At 41.5% G+C, this 23281-nt stretch overlaps 2 protein-coding genes across 4 annotated transcripts; both read right to left on the bottom strand.

The window, feature by feature from the left end:
- Positions 1 to 897: 897 nt before the first annotated feature.
- On the bottom strand, positions 898 to 11831 carry mylk5 (myosin, light chain kinase 5). 3 transcript variants are annotated; one of them, XM_063904521.1, is made up of 17 exons: positions 11384 to 11831; positions 9318 to 9467; positions 8223 to 8375; positions 7830 to 8012; positions 7392 to 7427; positions 6301 to 6428; positions 5635 to 5788; positions 5121 to 5432; positions 4933 to 5035; positions 4433 to 4636; positions 4112 to 4329; positions 3638 to 3761; positions 3040 to 3192; positions 2733 to 2859; positions 2565 to 2652; positions 2290 to 2430; positions 898 to 1996 (listed from the first exon to the last, which is right to left on the bottom strand). In XM_063904521.1, exons 1-17 carry the CDS (start codon positions 11505 to 11507, stop codon positions 1791 to 1793), a joined length of 2604 nt encoding a protein of 867 aa, XP_063760591.1. In that variant the 5' UTR covers positions 11508 to 11831; the 3' UTR covers positions 898 to 1790. The 3 variants fall into 3 exon arrangements, with proteins under 3 accessions (XP_063760591.1, XP_063760590.1, XP_063760593.1); XM_063904520.1 differs by having other exon boundaries at positions 11372 to 11830; XM_063904523.1 differs by lacking the exon at positions 11384 to 11831 and having other exon boundaries at positions 8223 to 8380; positions 9319 to 9466.
- Positions 11832 to 20706: 8875 nt separating this feature from the next.
- On the bottom strand, positions 20707 to 23172 carry fzd2 (frizzled class receptor 2). Its single transcript, XM_063904917.1, has one exon. The coding sequence runs from the start codon at positions 22975 to 22977 to the stop codon at positions 21340 to 21342; it is 1638 nt and encodes a 545-aa protein (XP_063760987.1). The 5' UTR covers positions 22978 to 23172; the 3' UTR covers positions 20707 to 21339.
- Between the last annotated feature and the right edge of the window lie 109 nt (positions 23173 to 23281).

Genomic DNA, 23281 nt, shown 5'->3' with positions numbered 1-23281 from the left:
TTAAGGTCCAATACATTCATCCCTCAAGGGGCATTTTAAGGCAAGTCATTCAGTGCTCTCTGACTTTTGGGAGCAGAGCTAACAAACTGCAGAATGCCCTGATTGAACAGGTTCCCTTTATCAATTACTTTAAATCTTTTCACCATTTACCAAACCATGTTTGCTTTATGTAGTGTTCGATTTCTCCACACCAATTGTTTATTACAGTTTATTATCTTTAATCACTTGACCGAGTTCTGTGTGTTTTCCCAACGCTACCAGAAAAGATAATAGGTTTTTATAGATGGGTGTTTCCTGAAACTAGAGTTTCTTGTTTTGCGCAATACAGGCTGAAGTATAAAAGAGGGAGGTTGGACAGAGAAAGACTGCATAAAGGCAGAGTTTTGTTTCTAAAACCACAAGGATGAAGCAGATTGTAATCCTGATTCTAGCATTCAGCTGCTGCATATGTGAAGGGCAAGTTTGTGAGAACGATGACAAAGTCCTTCTGTACTCAAGGTCGTCCAGCTGCTTTGAAACCAGTCTAAACCTGGGAGCAGTGGGAGAGAAGGTCGCAAACATGGCAGAGAAAATAATACTCCTTGAGGCGAAGTTGCAGAACACTGAAAAATAAGTCTTGGAGCTGCGGAGCCTGACTGGAGGTAAAGTGAAAGAAATAATGTGATATGTTTTTTCACTTTTAATCTAATGTGTTAGTTTTGATTTCATGGTCTCAGGCAAACCTCAGGTAGCCTTTTCTGCAGCTCTCATGGAAACTGGCTCGGAAAACATTGGACCTTTCACTACTAATACACCATGTAAGTATAAGAGGGTCTTCTCCAACACTGGAAATAACTACAATCCTACAACAGGTAGTGTATGTTAAGAGTTAAGGAGAGAAAAAGAAAAAAACACAAACAAGGGCTCATAACATTTAACCATTCTCCAAAATACAATAGAACTTTGTAGCATAGTAGAAGTATATGATTTACTGTAAAAGCTAAAGAATAAATAAATAAAAACCTATTGCCATTAACCTCTATTCATACATGCCTTTCATCTAATGTTGGTGGGTTAAATAAAGCAAGACTAAAACCAGCACCAACTTCGGTCTTGGCGCACTTTGCATTGCAAGTTTTGAAGTGGTTTGGATCTTTTTTTTCTGACAAGATACACAATACATGTTTTTTAAGTTATGATTTGCATAACAGATGGATTTTATACAAGCAGCTCAGTGAAAAAAATGTCCAAAGTCAATGAGTCCTTTGCTTGTTATGACTTATAAATGTAGTTTTTAATAGAAGTTGGACTGAACTGAGAACTCCTGAACATTCTGATAAAAATAAATGAACAGCACCAGCACTGTTAGCACTTACAATCTCTATGCTGGTCAACATATACCTTAAAGTATATCAGTAGTCACAAGTAAGGTTGTAATGCGAGTTCAGGCCTGTTTGCTTTTGACAAAGGATTTTTTAAAGTCATATTCCAGTATAAGTTTGAAATAAAATATTTGAAATATTTACCCATGAGGCAAAGTAAAAGATAATCTTGGTTTTAGCTGAAAAAAACAGGTTTAAACAGTCCACACATCTAAGTCCAATGAAGAAATACCAACTTTTATATATGCTTGTAGCTCTGTAACAATATTCATCTGTTCATACATTTTGTACAATAATACAAGTATTGTTTCCAGCTATAGTACAGGATGCACAGTTCGGTCCTCATTTTTAATACAATATTCTACAATAAAACAGTTGAAGGCACTCTTGAGAATGTTGTGTTTCTACATTCTGTCTCTCCTTCCTTATCTACTTTTTTACAATAAGTTTAGCTGAGCACAACGTCTCCCCGTGGTCATTGGTGGCTCTGCAGGTGTAAACATCACTGTCCTCTGGGGCCACTTTGTCTAAGACCAGTGTGCAGCGGCCATCTTCTTCATACTCTATCTGCACTGAGGGTGACTCCTCCACAGGCTCTTTACCACACAGCCACACCACCTCTGGGTCCGGGTACCCTGTAAAGATAGGGGTGAGGACAGGATTAAAGACCGGAAAAGAATGACAAGCAGTTCTGTTTTTTTTTAGGGGAAGTTTAAGTTACAAGTCAAAAGCAAGTATTTCAGGCCTGAATACTGACCATTAAAGGGACACATTTTGTGTAAAGCAATGGGTCTAATATGGGTTATACAAGGCTTATTTATTAGATATTGTCCAAATTTGAGATAAATATGTTTGCTTAACTTAAGTCTTAAGTAACTGCTGTGAACAATGCATATAGTCATAAAGACGAAAACATTGTTGAGTGTACCTGTGAGGTGACAGGAGAGACGGGCACGGGATCCCTGAGCTACTGTAAGGTCCTCCAGGCTCTGGGTGAACTTAGGTGGCCCCTGCATCTTGCGCTCAAGAGACTGCAGGGCATGCTCCGCCTCTGGGCTCAGGGGTAAATCTGGGATAGAGAGGGGAAATAAGAAGGAAGTGAGAGAGTGGGGGAAAACCCCAGGATTGTTGTCCTTCAACTTTAAACCAGGTAAGTAAAACTATCCTGATAAGGAGATAAAATCGGAATGTGATTTGTCCTACCTTCTCCAGGGCTGGTAGGTGAGACAGAGCTGTCACCTTTAGACAGCAGAGCCATTCTCTTCAGTGCTAACAAGGCTTTCCCTGCTTTCTATGTTACAAAAAAAGGCCAGGATCAGAAAAAAAAACAACACCTCAAACTCACAGAAAAGAATAAAAGTACTTAAAGACCTTCCACTTCTGCCTGGCTAGAAACCTCTTCATCTTCTCCTTGGACAGGCTCTTGGTGGTGGCAACAGCTCCAGAGTCAAATGCCATCCAGGGGTGTGCAAGTGCTTCCTCACATGTCATCCTCCGCCTGGGGAACACAGTGTTACAGGTGGTTAAGGGAAGACGCTACAGGTTTATACATCCTGTTGTTTCCTTTCGAATATTAGTCAAAGGTTTTTACAAAGGGGACTTTTAACATGTCTTTTTATTGCTCCATAAATCAGATAATACTGTAATCTGTACATTGTGTGTGTGGTGGTGAAATGACCTGGTGTCCTTGCTGAGCAGCGAGCTGATGAAGTTTTTTGCCTCCTCTGTAATCTCATCAAAGCTCTCCTCGTCAAACTCCCACTGGGCAGCTGTGACCAATGAGAGGGTCTCCACGTCGTTGTTACCTTGGAATGGAGACTCACCACTGAGTCTGAGGAGCAAAGAGAAAAAACATTACATTCATGGTTTCAACTGTAGTCCACTAGGTGGCATTAGAAGTCATTCAAACAGCTGAAGCCCCATCACGACTTACACCAACAGCCCAGTCTTATCAGTCTATTATGTATTATTAAGTTGTTATCAGGTTTCAGTTGATCAAGGGCATTTTTTAAAATTATTTAGATAATACCAATTTAGTTAGGAATAGTTGCTTATTTGTTTTCTTGCTAAGAGATAGATGAGAAGTTCAATACCTGTCTTTAGCGTAAAAGAAACCACTCTCAGGAGCAGGTTGGCTTAGCTTAGCACAAAGACTTGAAAGAGATAGCTTTTTTCTGTTGAAAGGTAATAAACTCCAACTGTCTGCACCCTAAGTGTGTTTTCCGAAATGTCAAACTAAATATAGAAAGAGCTATGGAAGGGACAGTGTGACTCACAATATGTAGCAGATTACTCCTATGCTCCACATGTCAGTGGTCAAACACACAGGCTCATAGTTGATCACTTCAGGTGCCACAAACTCGGGAGTCCCATGCATCACCTTCAGTGGTGTGTCCCCTTCTGTTAAACATAAATCACATAATTATGCATCCACACTGGTGATACTATGTTTTACAACTCTCCTGACTGTACATAGCGTTCTTGTGAACGCAATACCTCTGAAATGCCTCTAGGGAATTTCTTTAAATTTGAAACATTTAAGGCTGTAGATCACATTTTGGAGGTCAAAGGTCACTGTGACCTCATTCCATCCCTTCCTCGTAAAACACAACAACTCAGGAATTTCTTCAAACTGTATATCCCCTTGGATTCAAGGTTTAGAATTTAGTGTTCAAAGAACTAGCGTGCATATTAGGACAATTTCATGATGAACAATGAAGTGATGATATTTTGGACAGATATTCACATACCAAGCCTGCAGGCTAATCCGAAGTCAATGATCTTTATGGAGGTGCCAGTGGTGTCAACACATACAATGTTTTCAGGTTTGATGTCCAGGTGGACAATGTTCTGCTGATGCATGAAGGCAATCCCCTCCAGGATCTGCTGCATGTAGCGCACACTAGCAAGCTCAGTGTGCACAAAACTGTCGTCCACAATGCGTTCAAACAGTTCCCCGCCTGCGATACTGCAGACACACAAACCACAGCCAAGGCATTGTTATGTTTCTTTGTATGCAACCAGAAATTTGCAGGTTTCCTACATCGATTGGCTTTCTGGATGATACTCACAACTCCATGACCATGACCATCTCAGGCTTGTGGTCGTATGCTGCGAGACACTGCACCAGTTTGGGGTGGTGGAGGTAGTTCATCAGCTCTATCTCCTTACGAGCGGCCTCCCTCTCCTTGGCGCGTCGACCTTTGTAGAACTTCCCCGCATACACACGTCCTGTTTCCTTGTGGGTTAACTTGAACACCAGGCCGAACTTTCCCCTAATGAAGAAACACATTTATTTTTGTATATTTGAGACCTTAATGTTAAACAGTATTTCATTTGGGTTCTGGTATTATTGTTTACCGTTAACTGTCAAAAAGAAACAGCACCCAACATTTCTTGTCATTGCAATCAATGTAGTTGTTCACAACAAGAATCATGTCTCTACATGTATTTTTATATGCTGTGTTGTACTTGGCGGATTTCCCCAATTCCACGCAGGTCACCAGCTTCAGAAGAAATTGCGTTTCAAAACTACTCGGTTTAAACATGTTTGTGCCTGACAGATACTCACATTCCCAGTTTCTCCTGCAGACTGTAATGATCTGTGACTTTGTGTGAAGAGTCAACAGTGACGCAGAAGTACGCTTCTGGGTTTTTTTGATCTTGTGGTTTGTCTAAATACACACACAAAGGCACACCAGCTGTAATATGAACCTCAATAATTAGTCTGAAACCTTTTGATAACCTCCGTTGCCTCACCATTCTGCTCCATCCTAACCAGTGGTGACACTGGGCCTGGCTCACTGACTCCCACAGCGTTGTAGGCCCTCACTCTGAAACAGTATTCCTGTTGAGGCTGCAGCCCCGAGTAAACTCTGTATGAGGTACTCTTACACTGGCCGGTGAGCTCTGCCCAATCCCCAGAATCAACACGTCCTTGGTTCTTTATTTCAACCACATAACCTAGGACAGCACTGCCGCCGTCGTAGCAAGGGCCGGACCAGGAGAGCACAAGACTGCTGGCAGAGATGAGGGAGATCACGGGACAGGAGGCCGGAGGCTGAGGGGGCTCTGGTTGGTATATAATAAGATAAATAAAGGGTCAGATAACTACAAACTTATATCACTTTCTCCTGACAGTGTGTGTGTGTGTGTGTGTGTGTGTGTGTGTGTGTGTGTGTGTGTGTGTGTGTGTGTGTGTGTGTGTGTGTGTGTGTGTGTGTGTGTGTGTGTGTGTGTGTGTGTGTGTGTGTGTGTGTGTGTGTTGCCTTACCTATGACAGAAAGAGCGACTATGTGTTGTGCTGAGCTCTTGCGGTCCTTCACTACAAGAATGTAGCGGCCTGTGTACTGCGGGTTAGCCTCTGCTATGACCAGTGTACTGCTCCGATCTGTGTTTTCTGACCACAGCTCTGGACCATCCACTATCTGCACATATGAAGTGCGCAAGAGAGAGACAGAAAGAGAGTTTCATTTTTATGAATCAAGCCAATACAAATTATTCTGTTGAAAATGTCCAATAGTTGGAAAAATTAAACAGAAGGCACAGAGTTCAATATATAACCATCAGTTGATACATTAAATGCAAATAAAGCATCCCTTTTTAAAGGTAATTTCATTTAAAGAGGAATGTATGCTTTGAAAATCCTACACATTTTTTAATTCTCCATTTCAATATAATATTTATATTCTATATCAACTTCTAATAAAATCACCCCTCCTTCCTCTATCCCACCAAAATCTACCTCTATCTTAAAATTCAACATTCAAACTTTTTCTTTATTTTTACACTAAGAAAAAACAAATATGTTCATCCACTTTTGATAGAAGGTTCTCTGAAAGAGGTCAATAAAGGACTAAGTCTTCTGAATAAGGACATCTAATAATGTAGAACATTTACATAATAATGAAATGTGATCTCGTTAATAAAATGAAAATACCTGATCTTTGTTTCTGATCCAGCACGACACTACAGGAGGACTTCCAGTGAAGAAACACGTCACTCTGGCAGTTTGTCCCACCTTCACCTTGAGGTGTTGAGGAGGATTTTCAAAATGTAATGCTGGACCTGCAAAGAAGAATGACAAAGTGAGTGTTTTGACTCGGAGCCTTGGTAAGGTTGAACGCCTTACATCACACTGGAAGGAAACTATCCAGCACTGTGCCTGAGAGAGATAAAGGCAGACACCAAGTCAGGGGAGGGAGAATGTAAATGTGGTTTGTCTTGTACTGTAAGACTAGGAGTGTGTTACTTGCCCCAAAACCCTTATTATCATACAGCCAACTCAGTGTCTCAACTGGAAACAAAGACAAAACACAAGTTCAACCACTACCTGGGTTTGAAGCGTGTTCAACAATGGTAAACTTGTTCCCTATAGAAGACACCTATGAATCCCACTTCTGGTTTTAAATATAGAACCAATTACTTAGACAAATATAGAGCAAACACATTGTGTTTCTTTATTCTTACCACACTAGAAAAAGTCCATATATGAGCATGGAGTCCACATCATCTCTCAAACGGTCAGTATTCAAATACTGTGGCATCAGAGTTGAGAATTTGACTAGAGACAATCTGATAGGCTTTACAATGTATCTATTTAACAGGCATGCTAAATTATTGGATCTAACGGTCTAGCCAATGCTTCCACTTTTTCTAATCCATCAAACCATGTTTTAAAAGCAAACTATCGCACTCATGACAAACATTCAGACCTTATTGTGTTATCTTTTTTTATTGTTGCAGCCTACACCCTGAGGTTAAGGTTTTCCAGTGAATTGGAGAACAATAGATCAGAGTTAGTAAACATTAGTTCTATAAACAAAGGCTGGACAAAAAGTAAGCTCTGGGTAAACCACAAGAGAATCAGAAGCAATTCACACACAAAAAAGGCTGTAATGGAAAATTTCAATTTCCATGAACAAGCAGAAATCAGACAATATAGCAATGAATAATAAGAAATGGATGTGCAGGTGGACGAAGGAAAGACAGGTGCATTGCTTATAGTAAATGAGGAAAAAGGTTTCTCACCTGTCGCTGAGTTGGCTCTCTTCTTCGGGATGACTTCTGCAGAGACAGATGAAGCGCAGGTAGGTTTTAGTATGATGGAGGTGTGGCTCTGCCCTTCTGCTCTACGGCTATCTGTTCACACACCCATGAAGTCTTACTGTACTGTGCACTGTTCACTTCCCTACATGGTGCTCACTTGGGACCAAGAACCTTTAGTGGGTGTACCATTGTTGTGGAAGTCCTACATTATCCCTGCCTGGCGGACGTATAGCCCGACAACCAATCACACAAGGACTGGAAATGATGCGTTTCCTATTTGTTTAACACTCTAACATGGATGTCCGGAAGAAATTAAAACAATGCAAGAGAGGCCTTACATGTGCTGGGGCATCACAACATTTAAGGGAGGAAGGAAGCTGCATTGTACAGTATATTCAATATGGGAAATGAATGATTTACCTCTTGGACTGGAGACCGGGCTGAGCTTATCAGACCCTGAAGTGGAAGAGCAAATAGATCCTCTGGTCTTCTGTTGCTTGTGGTTGGGAGACTGTGGTGACCTTCCGTTTGGCACAATGCTCTTGGATGCAGAAGTTTGGATATTTGAGACACGACTTGGCGAGCCGCAGATAGTTTCAAAGTCTGGATTGGTTGTTGGTAAGAGGAACAGAAAGAGAAACATTAGACTGAAACTCCTAATTATTGGGACCAGAGTAACTAACAGAATAGACATTGACAGATTGAATTGTAACTTGCAAAAGCAGAGCTTTTGGTCTTCAAATTTGTGTTGTGGACTTATTTTGTGTCCATTATAAACCAGTCTCTAGTGTGTCCCAGTTTCTCCATCCTCACCTCTGACATACACAGCAGCACAGCAGGAAGTCTTCCCTGCACTGTTTTCTGCCAAGCATGTGTAGGCACCAGCATCTTCAGGCAAACACTCTCGCACCACAAAACTCATCTCCTTACCATTGAAGGAAGGTTTTCCAAAGCGGGCCACTTCACCTGCCCATAGGAGGAAACAAAAAATAGAAACACTCGCATTCTCTGGCTAGTGAAATGCACAAGGAAAATCATGTGAGGGAAGGAAGGGCTGATATTGACACCAATTATAGAAGGGTTTAAAAGGGCCCTATTATGCTCCTAACATTATTACATTATACATTATTTAGTCAATCATTATATTGTATGCCTCTACTGTGAAATTTTTCCATGATTTTTTTATTTTTCTCATACTGCCTGTGCTGCAGCACCTCTTTTCACCCTCTGTCTGAAACCAGAGCCCCGTCTGCTCTGAATGGTTAGCTGGTTAGCTCTTTTGCGATTGGTCAACCGCTTATAGTTGTCCTGGCCCTTAGCATATAACACAAAATTTGTTGCAGCTAGCCAATAGAAGCACAAAGGACCACAATCTGCGTGATAGGCAGGGGGGGAGTGTGTGGGAGAGAAACTCAATACAGGAAAGGGAAACCCAAAAAACCATAATACGGTCGCTTTAAAATGCAGTTTCCTCTTGAACACTTTGGTTTTATTTATGATAGATATCCCTCCAAAATGACCATGAAACATTTCAATCTTAGTTAAGTGTCAAAAGGGTGTAGAAAATCTGTCAAAACACATCTAGAAAGTTGACAATTAGTGTAAAGTTCCAGCCATGAAAACATACAGTAGAATAATCTGTTAAATAAGCGTTATTGTGTTCGGACAAGCACATAGAGAAAACAGTACATCTTAATAGCAAAAAGTTGATTTAAGCAAAACTAAAGAGTTCAAGAGTTTACTGGTCAGATAAAGACCTGTTCTAAAAGAAAGTATGAGTTCTTCTTATTTAAAAAAGGGAACTCACTTGTGCTATGCTATTGACTGTATAAGGGCCTTCTACTTTAGGTCAAGATCTGACCCCAGGCAAATAATTAAGATGCAGCAGTTTAAATTGTTCACTCTCACCATTGTGCAACCACGACACTTGAATAGGCTGACTTCCAGTGAGAGCCCCTCGCAGTGTGATGTCATTTCCTTCGTCCACGCAGCAGTCCTGCAGCGGCTCTATGAAGACAGGCGGATCCAGAAGTTTACGAGCGGAATGGTTAAGAGACCCTGAATGTGGAGGAGAGGGGTGAAAAAAAGGTGAGAGGTCAGATACAGAAAGCATGAGCAACACACACTCAGAACTGCATCTATTAGGTTTAGATAAATCACGTTTTGTTATTTTAGTCCTTTAATTCAGTTTTTGGATATATTTTTGACGTACATTTTGGCCACAAACTTTATAATATTGTGTGTTAACATGAATTCACACCTTTTATCATCACACTCATACTCTGTTTCTAGTCTTAAATTGGAAGTAACACCCACTAGAAGTGCTACAGGCGTAAAAAGGTGTGTACTGTATGTTCAATCCCCTCAACTTACCAAGTAGTTCACAACACTTTTCTCACACATTTTATTTTGTTCTTCCTTCTTTCTCACACATGGATTTTTGTCTCCAGTGCCCAAAACATACCAAAGTACTGACATTAGACATCTGCTTTTGTGCTTTTTCTTATTTTTTTAATGATATCAGAGATAAATCCTTGCTTGAAACACGGGGTTGGGTACACCAAGGATCTGCACTCCCCCTGATGTAGTGAAGCTTCATTTATCAAAAGCACATTATCTGCACCACAGGCTGATATTGAGTGGTATCACCAGTGAAATGCATTGTTTTTACAGATGTCTGCAGCTGTGGTAAAGTAACTTATTTGAAACATTGTGTAAAAGAGGTTATAAATACCATGCACAGTAAACTAGTTATGGTTTAACAACAAAGGTGTTTTTACAATCAACCTTTAGTCAGAGATTACAATCGTCAAATATTCACTATGAAGCCGGAGACTGGCACTGGTCAATCAAGCCAAGTGCTTTGAGCAGCACCTCAGCACACAGACACACTGAGAGGAGGATTTTCACACCATTTATACCATGACACTTTGACCCTGTTTTTTAACAAGACTTACGCAGACCTAAAAGCTTTCATTGGCAGGTCAGTGCTAACCGATAAGCTGAACTAAAGGCTTACAGGCTGCTCTTCTGCTTATGAAGATGGCCATGGCCATGCTGCAACAAGTCTGCTTTTATTGGTTCCTGATGTTTTGACATAGATAATGTACAAGATAGTCATCTGCCACTGACACATCTGACAAATGTGGGTGATAACATCTTCCCGATGACGATTCATACTGAAAAAAAGGGTATATCTGCTGGACTACTGTACTTTCGAGGTACTTGAATTTACTTCAATAACTCATTGTAGGCAACTTTATATTTTCACCCCACTACATTTAGGATGGGTAGTATATTGTACTTTCTACACCACTACGTTAGCCTGACAGAGTTTGTTGCTATGCCCCTTCCTGCACAGTAAAGAACAAGAATCTCCAGATGTGTTTATTTGGAATGGTTATGATCAACTGAAATGTTTGGGAAGAGATCTGATCTGCTTTTTAATCCAAATAAATAGTTTTGAGGCTCTCGAATCTGCTGAAAATGCATTGTCACGAAGATGAAAACAGGCCTGTTTTTGTTAGCTGACACACAATGATGGTGCAGTAATATTAAACCAAACACATATTAAGTATAGTAAGACCACGACAGTAACTATTTTACTGCGCGATAAGCAGTTTCACTTTATGTTATTATTGCTATTAACACCATTTTTTACTTACGATATTTGATATTCATTGTGGACATGCATATCAGTCAAGTCAGAATATGTGTGCATGTAAACATAACACTGAATATTAGCTTAGAAAAACAACAAACATAAAACTAATAACAGGACAAAATAAGCAATGGTGTTTCTATAGTGCACTTTAATTTTATCAAGAGTCATCAACTTGTTCAGACTTGTATATTCAAACATGACATTTAAAACATAATTCCTACCAGTTGAGCTCATTCCAACACAAACACACATCCTGAAAGTATAAACCTCCTCTCTCCCTCTCACATGCAGCCCTCACCTGTGACAGTACATTTGTCTGCGTTCCTGCTGTCAATAGTTCCCAGGCCATTCCCTGGTGCAGGCGATGCACGGGGGGGCTTGATGTGCATCCTGAAGGTTGACACATAATGCTGTTTGCTGCCATCCCCATTCATTTCTGTTCAAGAACACCACAGGCCTCTGAGCGGAAAAACAAATAGTTCACACAGTCATTTCCCAGGCTGATTATCACACTTCCCTTCTTTGTCACTGCCTCTGCAGCTCTGTCTGTCTCTCTCTTCTGTAGAACCAACACTCCCTCACACTTCTCTGAACATATTCACCTCTCTTTTCTCACCCTCCCCTTATCTACACAAACTCCACCTACATCACACATTTTTCTCTTTGGCCTTTTTTTAAAAGCAAAACAGCCTTATCTGTCAAAGTTACTCTAATACCAAATCCCCCACCCACTGCTAAAACCCCTGTCTTTATTACCAAGGCTAATTGACACACATGGCACATAAACAAGGAAAGGCAGAAAAGAGGGAGAGTGGGAGGAAAGGAGGGAGGACTTATCTACCCGCCCAGCCAAAGGTCGTATTGTAGGCTGTTTGTCGAATGCGCTGCTGTTTATTGATTTCCCTGTTTGCCCTCTCACTTATCAATGCTGCAACTGAACTTTGTGATGTCAGTGACGCCGGCGCTGCAAAGGTTCATTTCACGCCTGAGGATTGTTAAACATGTGATTGTGAATGACAGGCTTGTAAATCCTATTCAGCTGTGGTACAGTATATCCCAGCACACACAAGGGGAAATTACCACGGAAACAGCATCACTTGAACAGATCCACCTGCTGCTATGGAAACCAGGGATGTCTCAAGAGGCCTGCTGTTGTTCTCGTGATGTACACTTGCTGTTTAGACCCTACAGATCACACAATCTACATTATACATTATGGGATGGGAGGAAATATCAACCTCAGTGAACACAGCTGAAGGCCTCTGAGGTGATTATAGCATCTCGTTCCTCTCCCATCCCAGAACCCTAAATTCCACATCGGTGATCACAGAGAAAAGCACTGTGAGGGCCTTGTTTTAGTTTCTGTCTGGGAGGAATTCCCAAATCAAACATTTACAAAAAGGCTGAACACACAGAGTCACCATTGTCAGGATGATTTTAATACATTTAGTTTTAGAAGTACATTTTGGCATAATGTGTGGAATTCATACCTTTTCAAAAATAGCAGAAGCTGTATTCAAAGTACTGAAAGTATCCCAACTAATTCTCTGCTTCATATCATATTCTTTCAAGTGTAATCCCCATGTCATTGTTTTGATTTCACTCATGTTGTATTATAAAAAATGAGAGTTACTCAACTGATTACCAAACTATTCTAAAAAATATATAACCTTTTTCATACACGCCTTGTTAATTACCCCCATAGCCACTGGCTCCACCTTGCAAAGTTATGACTGTCTGATGAATCCACAAGAAAAGCTGTCATATTATGCATGGCACCTCAAACACCAACACTGTATTAGTGATTCATTTAAGGACTCCGATCTGTTAGCTTTGGTGTTAATGAGCCCTGCAGGTGAAGCTAATAATTGTTTCGCTATTATGAGAACTTTGTCAAAGTACCAAAGCAAATGACCATTTTTCTACGAGCTGCACATTATGATTGACACATTACCTCATGAGGTCTGACTCAAAGCTTTAAATTATATCTGACAGCTTCCTGTGATAAAGAAAACACTCAGAATGAAAGTTGGCAGAGACTCTGACGCTGCAGAGCTGCTCATTAAGAGGAAACAGTGGTAATGCTGCATCTCTCCCACAGAGCATTGGCTCATAGGAGCATAATTAATGTCATTCAGGCACAGGGCCACTTGCACACAATAGAGTCTAGGCCAGGAGGGGGCATGCCGACTGACCCATTAATCTACTGCCCTGTCTGGATTTTGCAGCTCTAAATGATGGTATGCAAGCAGGTTGGTATGGATGTGAACGATTGCATTGATAAAACAAAAAAAGCCGCTGTCTTTGCAGAGCTATCCACCATGACTCCTGAATCTAAACATGAGGGGGGAGATGTAGACTACAGATAGTCACAGCAGAGTGAATAAATGGAATCAGTCCTTGGATAGGAATCGTTGTAATGCATCAAAAGTGAAAGTAATGCAATGTGAGTAGACATGAAACCTAACAAATGTTGGAAAAAATCATTTTCCTACGAAAGTTAGAACAAATACCCTGAAACATTTTCATCAGTACACATGTAAAAACCCCAAAATTAGGAAGTAAGATGTATTGGGCCAAGCAGACCATTACTTCTAACCGGTAAAGGAAACGGTCGTTTTTTGAACTGTATGAGGAAGTTGTTGCACATACAAACTTTTTCCGTTTACATCTCCTTATTCACATAAACGTAGGGTGTTATAGCAAATGATTGGTCTCTTAAATCAAGACAAACCTTAAAGGTCATGAAGCAAACACCATGTAATTCCGTCAGACACATGCTAATGTTACATTCAGGTTGAGTCAGTTCTCCAGTAAAAGGCAGGCAGTAAAATGTGGCAATCAAAGGGTTAAACAAGTACTCCTAATGTCCACAAAAATAAGGATCTAAAACTGCAAAGGATGTTTGCAATGACTCCTCTCCACTGTGTTTGCTGCAGTAGTCAGCCGTTCACACCATCAGTATAAGGACACTGGCTCCACCTGGAGGACAAATACGTACATGTAAGCTGCAGCCCATAATGTTTCTTCCTTATATTTCCACTCTTTCAATGCAGCAAGGTAACTGTATTTAATCAATTCTGTATTGCAAGAGTGTTCCAATAATCTCTGTTTACTTTGTAAAAGCTTTTTCGCATAGGTCATATGTTATATTTCATTACCTGCACCATTTTAAATATATGTTGAGGCTTCATAACAGACTACAAACCTAGCATACCATCAATCTTTACAGCAACATCCTGTCATGCCCTTGTTTAGCAAACACTTATTGCTAACATTTTAAAGAATTTCCAGCGCACAAAACAACTTTGAAGGGAACCTAATACAGCACTTTAACACTTCCACCCTTCCCCTCTGTGACAAATGTTAAAGCTTCATGTCATCGTTACCATATCAGTATTGTAAATATTCTTCTTTCTTTTTGCACTATTTTATTTATCTTATTTGCACCATGTATGCTGAGTTGTTGGAGGAGCGTGGGATATAAGATTTTCATTGCCAACATATGCATTGTATAGGCTGTGCATAGGACCAATAAAACCTTGAAACCTTGAAACTTGAAAAGTAGTAGAATGTGACTAGTCTATTACTCAAGAGGTCAGAAACCCCATCAAGAGGTCACATGATCACACCTGATGCTTAGATAGGACACAGCCCCCCCTTATGTGAAATCACTTCACCTTTTCATATTTCATGCTAATATTTTGATTTTGTGCTTAAGTGACAGTAAGTTGAAGGAATGACTTTCACTTGTCATGCTGCTGTTGCCTAAGTTAAAGCTCTGATCGTGAACATCTCTGACCAACTGCACCAACATTTTCTTCTCACGCCTTCACAACTAACAGAGTTGTGGCTTGAAGAATTGACATGCCATGCTAACTTTATAAAGCAATTCACATACACATGCAACTCTTCAGCAGGAATATTATGAAGCATTCAAGGCGCCGTGAAAAAATGTAACACTTAAGCTGACCGGTGACCCCTGACTTCTCCCTCAGCAGCTCGTAGGCTGACAGGACAGAAAGTCATGTATTGCCTCAGGTTGCAGTCCCGAGAGCCCTGCTGACTGTACCTACTCTCATTATTTTGGCGAAAGTGTTTCTGCAAAATTCCTTCTTTTGGAAAATATTACACTGTCAAACTTAAACTCATTATTCATAGTTTTATGGAAGATCACAACTTGCAGAACACCAAATAACTGGTTAAATACTGCAGGGAACGTTTCATCATGTTGTGTTTGCATGGTCGACTTGATAAGCATGCATTGTAGCAGTATGATCCGAAATAGCAGGGGGTGTCCTTTATAATAACAATATTAACATTAGCTATCACTGTAATAGGATCTTTGAATTAAGTGTTTGAAACTCCAAATGTTAACTTCCGAGATCAGTCTGCGTCTCTACATTTTATGACTTTACTAAAATACCATCTCTCCAATCAGTTTCTTGTACCTTTTTATAGTATCACTTTCATGCGGCTAAAAGAGCAAATGTCGACCCTGTTGTGCTGAGGGCCTGTTGGTTTCCGCTCTGTTGGCTTCACACATTGACCGTGACTGTCTGGCCCAGAAGTCCTTGGGGCTGACAGCTACACATGTGAATTGGAGCCACCAAAAAAACACAGGATGCAAAGGAAAATTCACCAGAATTAATTTTTTGGACACTAACAAGCATAGGTCAGGCATACTGGCTTTCCTGTTCGACAAACTGAGGGATTTATTGTATTCCAAAAGTCTGAGACATCATGCATTTGTGTTTTGATACGCTATGTTCTGTTGAAACACAGGAATGAAGAATGAAGTAACTCAAGTAAAAATAAAATCTTCTGGCCTTCTGTTACATCAGTGAAAAGTGAGCATTTTTGAGCCTGTATGAGTTGCTGTGTTTAACTCCCACCTTTGCAATGAGGCCCCTCCACCACTGCTGTCGGTGAGGGCCCACATGGAAGTGATTACGCCGTGCAGAGAGGGAAATTACAGAGAGAACCTACAGAACTGGAGCCCTCCTTTAACCGCTCACTCATTCACTTAGATTTACACTCATGAGCAAAAGCGCAGAAAGCACATGCAGCCAAGTGAACACACACACACACACACACACACACACACACACACACACACACACACACACACACACACACACACACACACACACACACACACACACACACACACACACACACACACACACACACACACACACAGATATAAGGGGACAAATGGGCACACACATGCTCACACAGGAGCCGTGCTGCCACCTTGCCTGAAGCTGTACATTTCCACTGCTGGCTCTGTTGGGACAAGGCTGCAGTGTGCTCCGCTCTCTCTCCTGGACGGGAGTCGGTCGGGGCCAGGGCTGTAAATTCCTCAGAAAGTGCTGTTAAGAGCGCCTCCATTAAAGCAGGGGGGCCGGCGCTCGCCAGAGAGGAGCCGACTCAGTAAGTCATCGTCAAAGCCTGAGGCCTCCAGGGGGCCCACGGGAGAGCCACTATTCACAGACTGCATTAGGGCGACGTTTAACACACCTTGTTTACCTGGAGATGCAGGTGTTTAAAATGCTGCATCTTGGCAGTAGTGGGCCACTAATAATGATTTTACTGCCTTGTAATGTAACAGCAGGGGGTTGATTGACTCATCAATTTAAAGCTCAGTGATTACTTGCACAGCTGTTGAATTATGTGACTTTCTAGACTCGCTATTAACACTGGCTGCATAGGAACAAAACTCCCATTGGCCCATTATTGTCTCAAGAAATTGCAACGTTTTACTTCAACCTTATGACAATTACAGATCAAAAAGTTGCTTTGTTCAGAAGCCAAAATAATATCTAACAACTCAGATTTTGAAGATACAAACTTTTAAACAGGAGGCTCAAGAGATTGGCATACCAATATACCGGTATGTGGTTCTTAGACATTATACTCTGATAATATGTGTAAACAGGTAAGTGTAGTTTCTATGCCTGCTCAGGACAAAATGTGCAACTCAATAAAACATCATCCAATATTAAGAAATGTAAAAATTAAGCAACAAATGACACAGTAGCTTAAAACATCATTCCTCCTTGTGTTGTCATTTGCTACTTGCAACAACAACCAAGGTTTATGAGAGTGGCATGGTTTGTGTACACACTGTGGTATCTGAATAGACATTAACCATTCCCTTCCCTTCACACACACTCCTCCCAATCAAGCCCATTATTATCCCAGGCGTGCTGCAGGCTCCCAAAATATCTGTCACGCAGCTGTCGGCACCTCTCCGCTCAGCAGCTGGAGAGGCTCTGAGGCACTCCCTCACGTTTACCCTGATACAGTGCACCCTCGCCCTGAAGGCCAGAGGGGGGCAAAAAAAACTCTCCTTGTATCACTGTTAGTCTATAAATGTGTTTGTTTTCTTGTCAAAGGAAGAAGTGAGTGATCCCTGCACTTATGAGCAATACAATCCCAGACAAAAATGGTGGCCACATATGGAAGTTTTCTATGGAAGTTCTGTATGCTAAACTTCTTTCCACTATTTTCATTGCTTTTGTTCACTACTGCAAGGTCAACATATGGCTTTTTATTTAAGAAATAAGGTACAAGAGGCTGTGTTTAGTGATTTAGTTGGACATATTGTAAGACATTAATCAAGCCTTAAAGAGACCAAGTGATCAACACAAAATAAATTCCATAAGTTGAATTTATTTTTAACAGTCATTTTAGTTTTCACCAAGCAATGTCATTCTTCAACAGCAAAACTAGAGTGGTATCATTTGTTTTTCTGTAAAAATATATGGCTTTAAACTCCACAAGAGTAAAGCAGGCTGTCAAATAAAAAAGGGGATTTTACTGGACGTAAGATAAATGGAGGAAAACAGGACACCTCCTCACGGTGACTGTCAGCACCAGTATTTACGGCTGGAGGCCCTAAATCAAAGTCAGAAACTGAAATGCACATTTTAAACCTTCAGTCTCCTGCCAACATGTTACGCTCCATCCCACTCACAGTGGCTGCCTCTGAAAGCAATGATAGACGGAGAAAGAACATATTAAACTTCCTGTTGAGATTTCAAGGGGGAGCAAGACAGATAGATATATAATGTGCTCTGGAAAATCTCAGCTTCTCTCCTATGGTTGGGATAATGTATGACTGCAACAAATCCAGAGTTAGCCTTCAGAGTTCTTCTTGAGTTTGTGCCAAGATTTGATTAGAAACAGGCTTACTACATGTCTGGGTATTTTTCCTTTCATTTCCTTTTTACTCTTTCCCTCTATCTTGATTTTCTTTTGTCTTTTTAAAGCCTGATCATAGGCCTTATATGAATCTCAGCCAAAAAATAAGTTAATGGTATGTTTACACATACTTAGACAATGGTTTGGCCGTAAAAATAAGAACACTGGCGCTAACATGATCCTTTTCTGACATGACAAGGCTTTCATACTATCCCTTCTCCCTATAAGAGCGACACCATAATATCAACTCCAGGAGCATTCTTCCTGTCTTACCCCCATTCTGTGCTTGTCCCTTCTTGCCTTCGAGCAAGCAGGAAGAAATTGCATGCAAGATTTAAGATCTGACATCAACAACATGGTAGACGGCTGCCACTGAAAAACTGGATTTTGATACAGAAGGTTTATAAAAGTGTTTTCATTAATAACCAGAATTTCTCGTTCTGTACAAGTAAGGCCAATAGGCAAAGTTTGCAAAACTTCGCCAGAACACATGAAGATCTACTGAGAGAACTTTTTCATCTGATTTCATTTAGTTTTAATGATCTAAGATCGAAAGTTTCAGTGGAAATTTCACAGTAATTTCTTCTTATTTGGATTCTGCTTTGCATCCCTTTCTTTGTTGTTTTTTTTTTTTCTTGGAGAAAGATAAAAGCAACCAAATAACAGTGAATTTTCCATCATGCTCTCCAAACCCCCTCCTCCCCTAAACCCTTAAACAATCTCACTCCCTTGCAGCAGCACTCCACCCCATGCCGCTTTGCTTCATTTTCTCGCTCTTCGTTTCTCTGCTTCGGTGAAAAACCAAACAAGCCAACCATTAAGTTGAGTTAAGCGCAGGAAGTGGGCCTTCGGGCCAGGCGGCACTGTTTACAAGGAGCTAGTCAGGTTTCAGCGGTGCTTTGAAGTGAGCAGCACACAGGAGACTGTCTGTCACTATGCAAAGGCCCAGCACCGCTCCACTGACTCACTCGCATTCCCCCCATTTATCTGAGTAGAGAGAGGGGAGGAGGGTGGAGGCAGGGTGGGGGGGGTATGTGTAAGAGGGGAGATTTATGTTTTTTTGCCCCTTGGAGTATCTGTTTCTACCTTTAATCACTCTCACCTGTCTGTTATTACAACCAATCTTTATTTAACCTCACATAAGGATACAAGAAAGACAAACATCAACTTGTCTGACGGGACAGGAGATATGAGAAAGACAGTAAGGCTTTGCTATATGTGTCAGTAATTATACTGCAACATAAAGAGGCTTATACATTGATAATGTGTCCCTCCAAACCGTAGCAGTAACACTATGATTGCACAGGTAGCAACTGTATGTGCGTGCAATCGTCAAACTTCTTGCTTCTAGCCCAAAGCCTCGCTCTGAGGCAAGGGGATCAACTTTCTCCAACACACCCATCTACTTCATGACATCAGCGCAGAGAAGGTTGAGTTTCAGCCATGCATGGCTTGGGGGATTCCAACTTGGCACAAAGCAACAGCGGCTCCAGAGAAGTAACACTATAGCAAACCTGAACACCCTTGTTTTCCTTTCACCAGGCAGGCAGGGACATTTTCACACCAATGCAACAGCACAGACGTTTTCTTGCCAGATGACTCTGTTGATTTAACCATCTGACAACATGAAGTAAAAAGGTTTCTTGTTTTGTTTAGCACTTGGAGGTGATGATAGTGTACATGTGTAAGAAGGCACTCATACAAGTTGGCATCAGTTGACACTACTTTCTCACAAAACACGGAAATGGGAACCATTCTTTTTCATGTTTGTTATTTTTTCTCAAACTGTCACTAAATCCTGACAGTTGTGCATTAACAGATGCTATGACATGTTGTTAACAGTCCAGTCAAAATGAAGCACCGCCCAGCAATCGGAGCAAACTTTCATGTTTTACAGTTAATAAGTATACCAAAATATGTTTCGGAAAAAATTTGAGGCAATAAATGGCCAATGCAGTTTGATCCTAGTTCACGAGCAGTGAGTGTGGCTGCGTTAAACTCCTCGGCTCTGATTTGTTGTTTTTATTTTGTCAGGTTGGAATCTCACAAATGCTATTAAGAGAACTAGCAGGAGACAGATAACTTGATTTAAAAAAATACGATGAAAAAATTGAACGCAAAAGGTGGCTTCATTTCTCTTAGTGTAAACTCACTTCTTTATTTCCCAGAGGGCTACTCAGGGCTTTTTCCATTAGGAATTCAATAGTCTCTTTTACCCTCCCTGCAAGTCTGAGGAAGCAGATGTTCAGGAGTGACACAAACCCTCATCCCCTTAATAAAACAGCATGGCTCTTTTATCAAAAAAGTAACTTGTTATTAAGACATTTAATCATTAAAGGAGACTCAACATAAGTAAGGGTAGGTAAAGAAAAACACGTAATTCAATCTATCTTGATTTATAGTTATTTGATTATATCGGCATCCTTTGCTGAGCAGGTTATTTATTTAAAAAGTATTGACCAGAAAAGCTTGTTTGATATCTATGTAAAATGTTCTTTTAATCCATACAAAAACAACATAAATCATAACCAGCAGTTAATAAAAAAAAGAGCATGTTTGGATCTACAGTATGTGGCTTTCTTACAGTGCAAAAGTATAGCAGGTACACTAACAGGAAAAGTATTTACTTATAAATACAAATATATAATTTCATGTTTTTACAAATACTATTTACAATTTCATTTAATTACATGAAATGTTTACAGAGCGAATAAACCAAAGCTCATTCCCCGCTCTCTGTGTTCTTGGCTGCTAGATCATCACTCCCCTAGAGCTTATGGTGGCTTTAAGAGAGGGGGAGGGAGAGCATTTCAGCACATGGCATCCATAGCCATGCTTGTTATTTGTTCAGACAGTCAGGCTCAGTCCTTGTTTATCCAGCTTGCCCTTTTGTCAAACCCCTGACCCTCAGTTTGGCATGCATGTGTGGCTATAAAGATGAGGTGAATACAAATGCTTTAAGAACCAGTAGCTACTCACTGTGCTACTCACCTATCACATGAGAAACAGGTAATAATACACAACTTAGTCCCAGCAACATTTAGATGTCCCATTATTCTACACAGTGGTCTCTCCATGTTTGCCATTTGTCAGCCTTGTGTAAAACTTATGCCAGGATTGTAGAGTTTTTCCAGACCAGATCCAGAAACCAGAGGTGATGCCCACTATCAGAGTCATCAGGTACTTGATCATGTAGACAGTAAAGTCTGGAGTCATATGGGGCCCGGTCTGCATGGGGCAGGGGATGGCCAGGCCCCTGCAGTTACGGCTGACCCAGTTCCTCTCCCAGTGGGAGCGGAAGGCCTGCTCGTAGAAGACGCAGGCGATAACAATGGTGGCAGGGACGGTGTAGAGCACGCTGAACACCCCAATCCTCACCATCAGTCGCTCCAGCTTCTCTGTCTTGGTACCATCATGTTTCATGATGGTGCGAATCCTGAACAGTGACACAAAGCCAGCAAGCAGGAAAGAGGTACCGATGAAGAGATAAATGAAGAGAGGGGCCAACACAAAGCCTCGTAGAGGGTCCAGGCTGCTTAGACTGACGAAGCAGACCCCGCTGAGCACGTCACCCTCGATCTGCCCGATGGCCAGGATGCTGATGGTCTTGACTGCCGGCACTGCCCAGGCTGCCAGGTGAAAATACTGAGAGTTAGCCTCAATAGCCTCGTGGCCCCACTTCATACCTGCTGCCAGGAACCAGGTGAGAGACAAGATGACCCACCAGATAGAGCTGGCCATGCTGAAGAAGTAGAGCATCATAAAGAGGATGGTGCAACCTTCCTTTTTGGTGCCTTGGACAATGGTTTTATAGCCCTCTGGGGTGAAGCTGTCATTGCACACCACTTTGTTTCCCAAGAAATATCCAGCTATGTAGGCTATGGAGACCATAGTGTAGCAGCCAGACAGAAAGATGATCGGTCGCTCAGGGTATCTGAAGCGCTGCATGTCCACTAAATAGGTGGTTACTGTAAATAAAGTAGATGCACAACAAAGCACAGACCAGACCAGAATCCATATGCGGGAGAAATGGATTTCTTTGTCAGTAAAAAACATGTACCCACCGCTCCTTGAGGGGTCACATGGAGCTGCACAGTCATTCTCCTTTAAAAACTTATAATTCAAATATGGTGGTACTTTGAGAACAGATGGGCAACGAAAAGGCCTGTCATGTCCAGGGTCCATGGTGACGTCGTGGGTTCCCGAGACAGCAGTCGGAGGTGGTAGGGTAGCGGAGGAGGAATCGTTTTGGCCCACACAGATCTGTCCGTCTCCCAGCACGGGGAAGTTTTCGCAGCGCAGGCGCTCGGGCCACTGAAAGCCAAATTTGTTCATGAGGGCCTCGCAGCCCTGCTTGGCTCTCTCGCAGATTGACCTGCAGGGAGGAATGGCTTTCTCCAAAACCGTGCACACAGGAGCATACATGGAGCAGAGGAAGAATTTCAGCTCCGGTGAACATTGTACCTTCACAAGAGGGTAAAACTGGTGCACCTCGAGCCCTGCTTCCTCCTGGTTGTAATGTCCCACTAGATTTGGCATGATGGTTTGGTTATAGGCTATGTCCGTGCACAGAGGTATGGAAATCGGCTGACAAAATCCGTGCTCCGGGACGACTATTCCGTTGTCCCCTTGATACTGGGCTGATATCAGCAGAGGCAGTAGGAGTGCAACGGACCAGGTCTTGCAAAAAAACATCTTCAAAAAAATTATAAAACAGCTATTTTAACCAGTTTAACTTGGCGTGAGCTGGTTAGTGTCCTAGCATACGTTCTGCAAGCAGTTTTTCGGCGAGAGTAACTTAAACAAGTGAAAACTCTGTGGTTTAGACCTGTACAACGCTATCCGGGTGCCTGGTCTCCGGTTTGATCACTGTTGGCTTACTTTTTTCTTTTCCACAACTCCGATCTCTCCACACCATCAAGGCAGCCATACTAAGCAACATAACCTCCGGTGAAAACTTTCAAAATAAAATCGTAAAAGGCGAAATTGACTTGTAGGA

Source organism: Eleginops maclovinus, chromosome 16, assembly GCF_036324505.1.
Source record: "Eleginops maclovinus isolate JMC-PN-2008 ecotype Puerto Natales chromosome 16, JC_Emac_rtc_rv5, whole genome shotgun sequence".
In the NCBI taxonomy this organism is placed as follows: Eukaryota; Metazoa; Chordata; class Actinopteri; order Perciformes; family Eleginopidae; genus Eleginops; species Eleginops maclovinus.
The sequence above is the reverse complement of the archived record's forward strand: the minus strand, read 5'-3'. Positions and strand labels throughout refer to the sequence as shown.

Bases quoted from the DNA above. Each gene is read 5' to 3' on its own strand.
- mylk5 (XM_063904520.1), bottom strand. From the start codon at position 11,507: ATGAATGGGGATGGCAGCAAACAGCATTATGTGTCAACCTTCAGGATG. The intron at 9,468-11,371 runs GTGAGGGCTGCA...CTCCACATTCAG, and splicing joins AGACAAATGTACTGTCACAG to GGTCTCTTAACCATTCCGCT. The intron at 5,789-6,300 runs GTATTTTCATTT...TCATATGTGCAG, and splicing joins GGATCAGAAACAAAGATCAG to ATAGTGGATGGTCCAGAGCT.
- fzd2 (XM_063904917.1), bottom strand. From the start codon at position 22,977: ATGTTTTTTTGCAAGACCTGGTCCGTTGCACTCCTACTGCCTCTGCTG.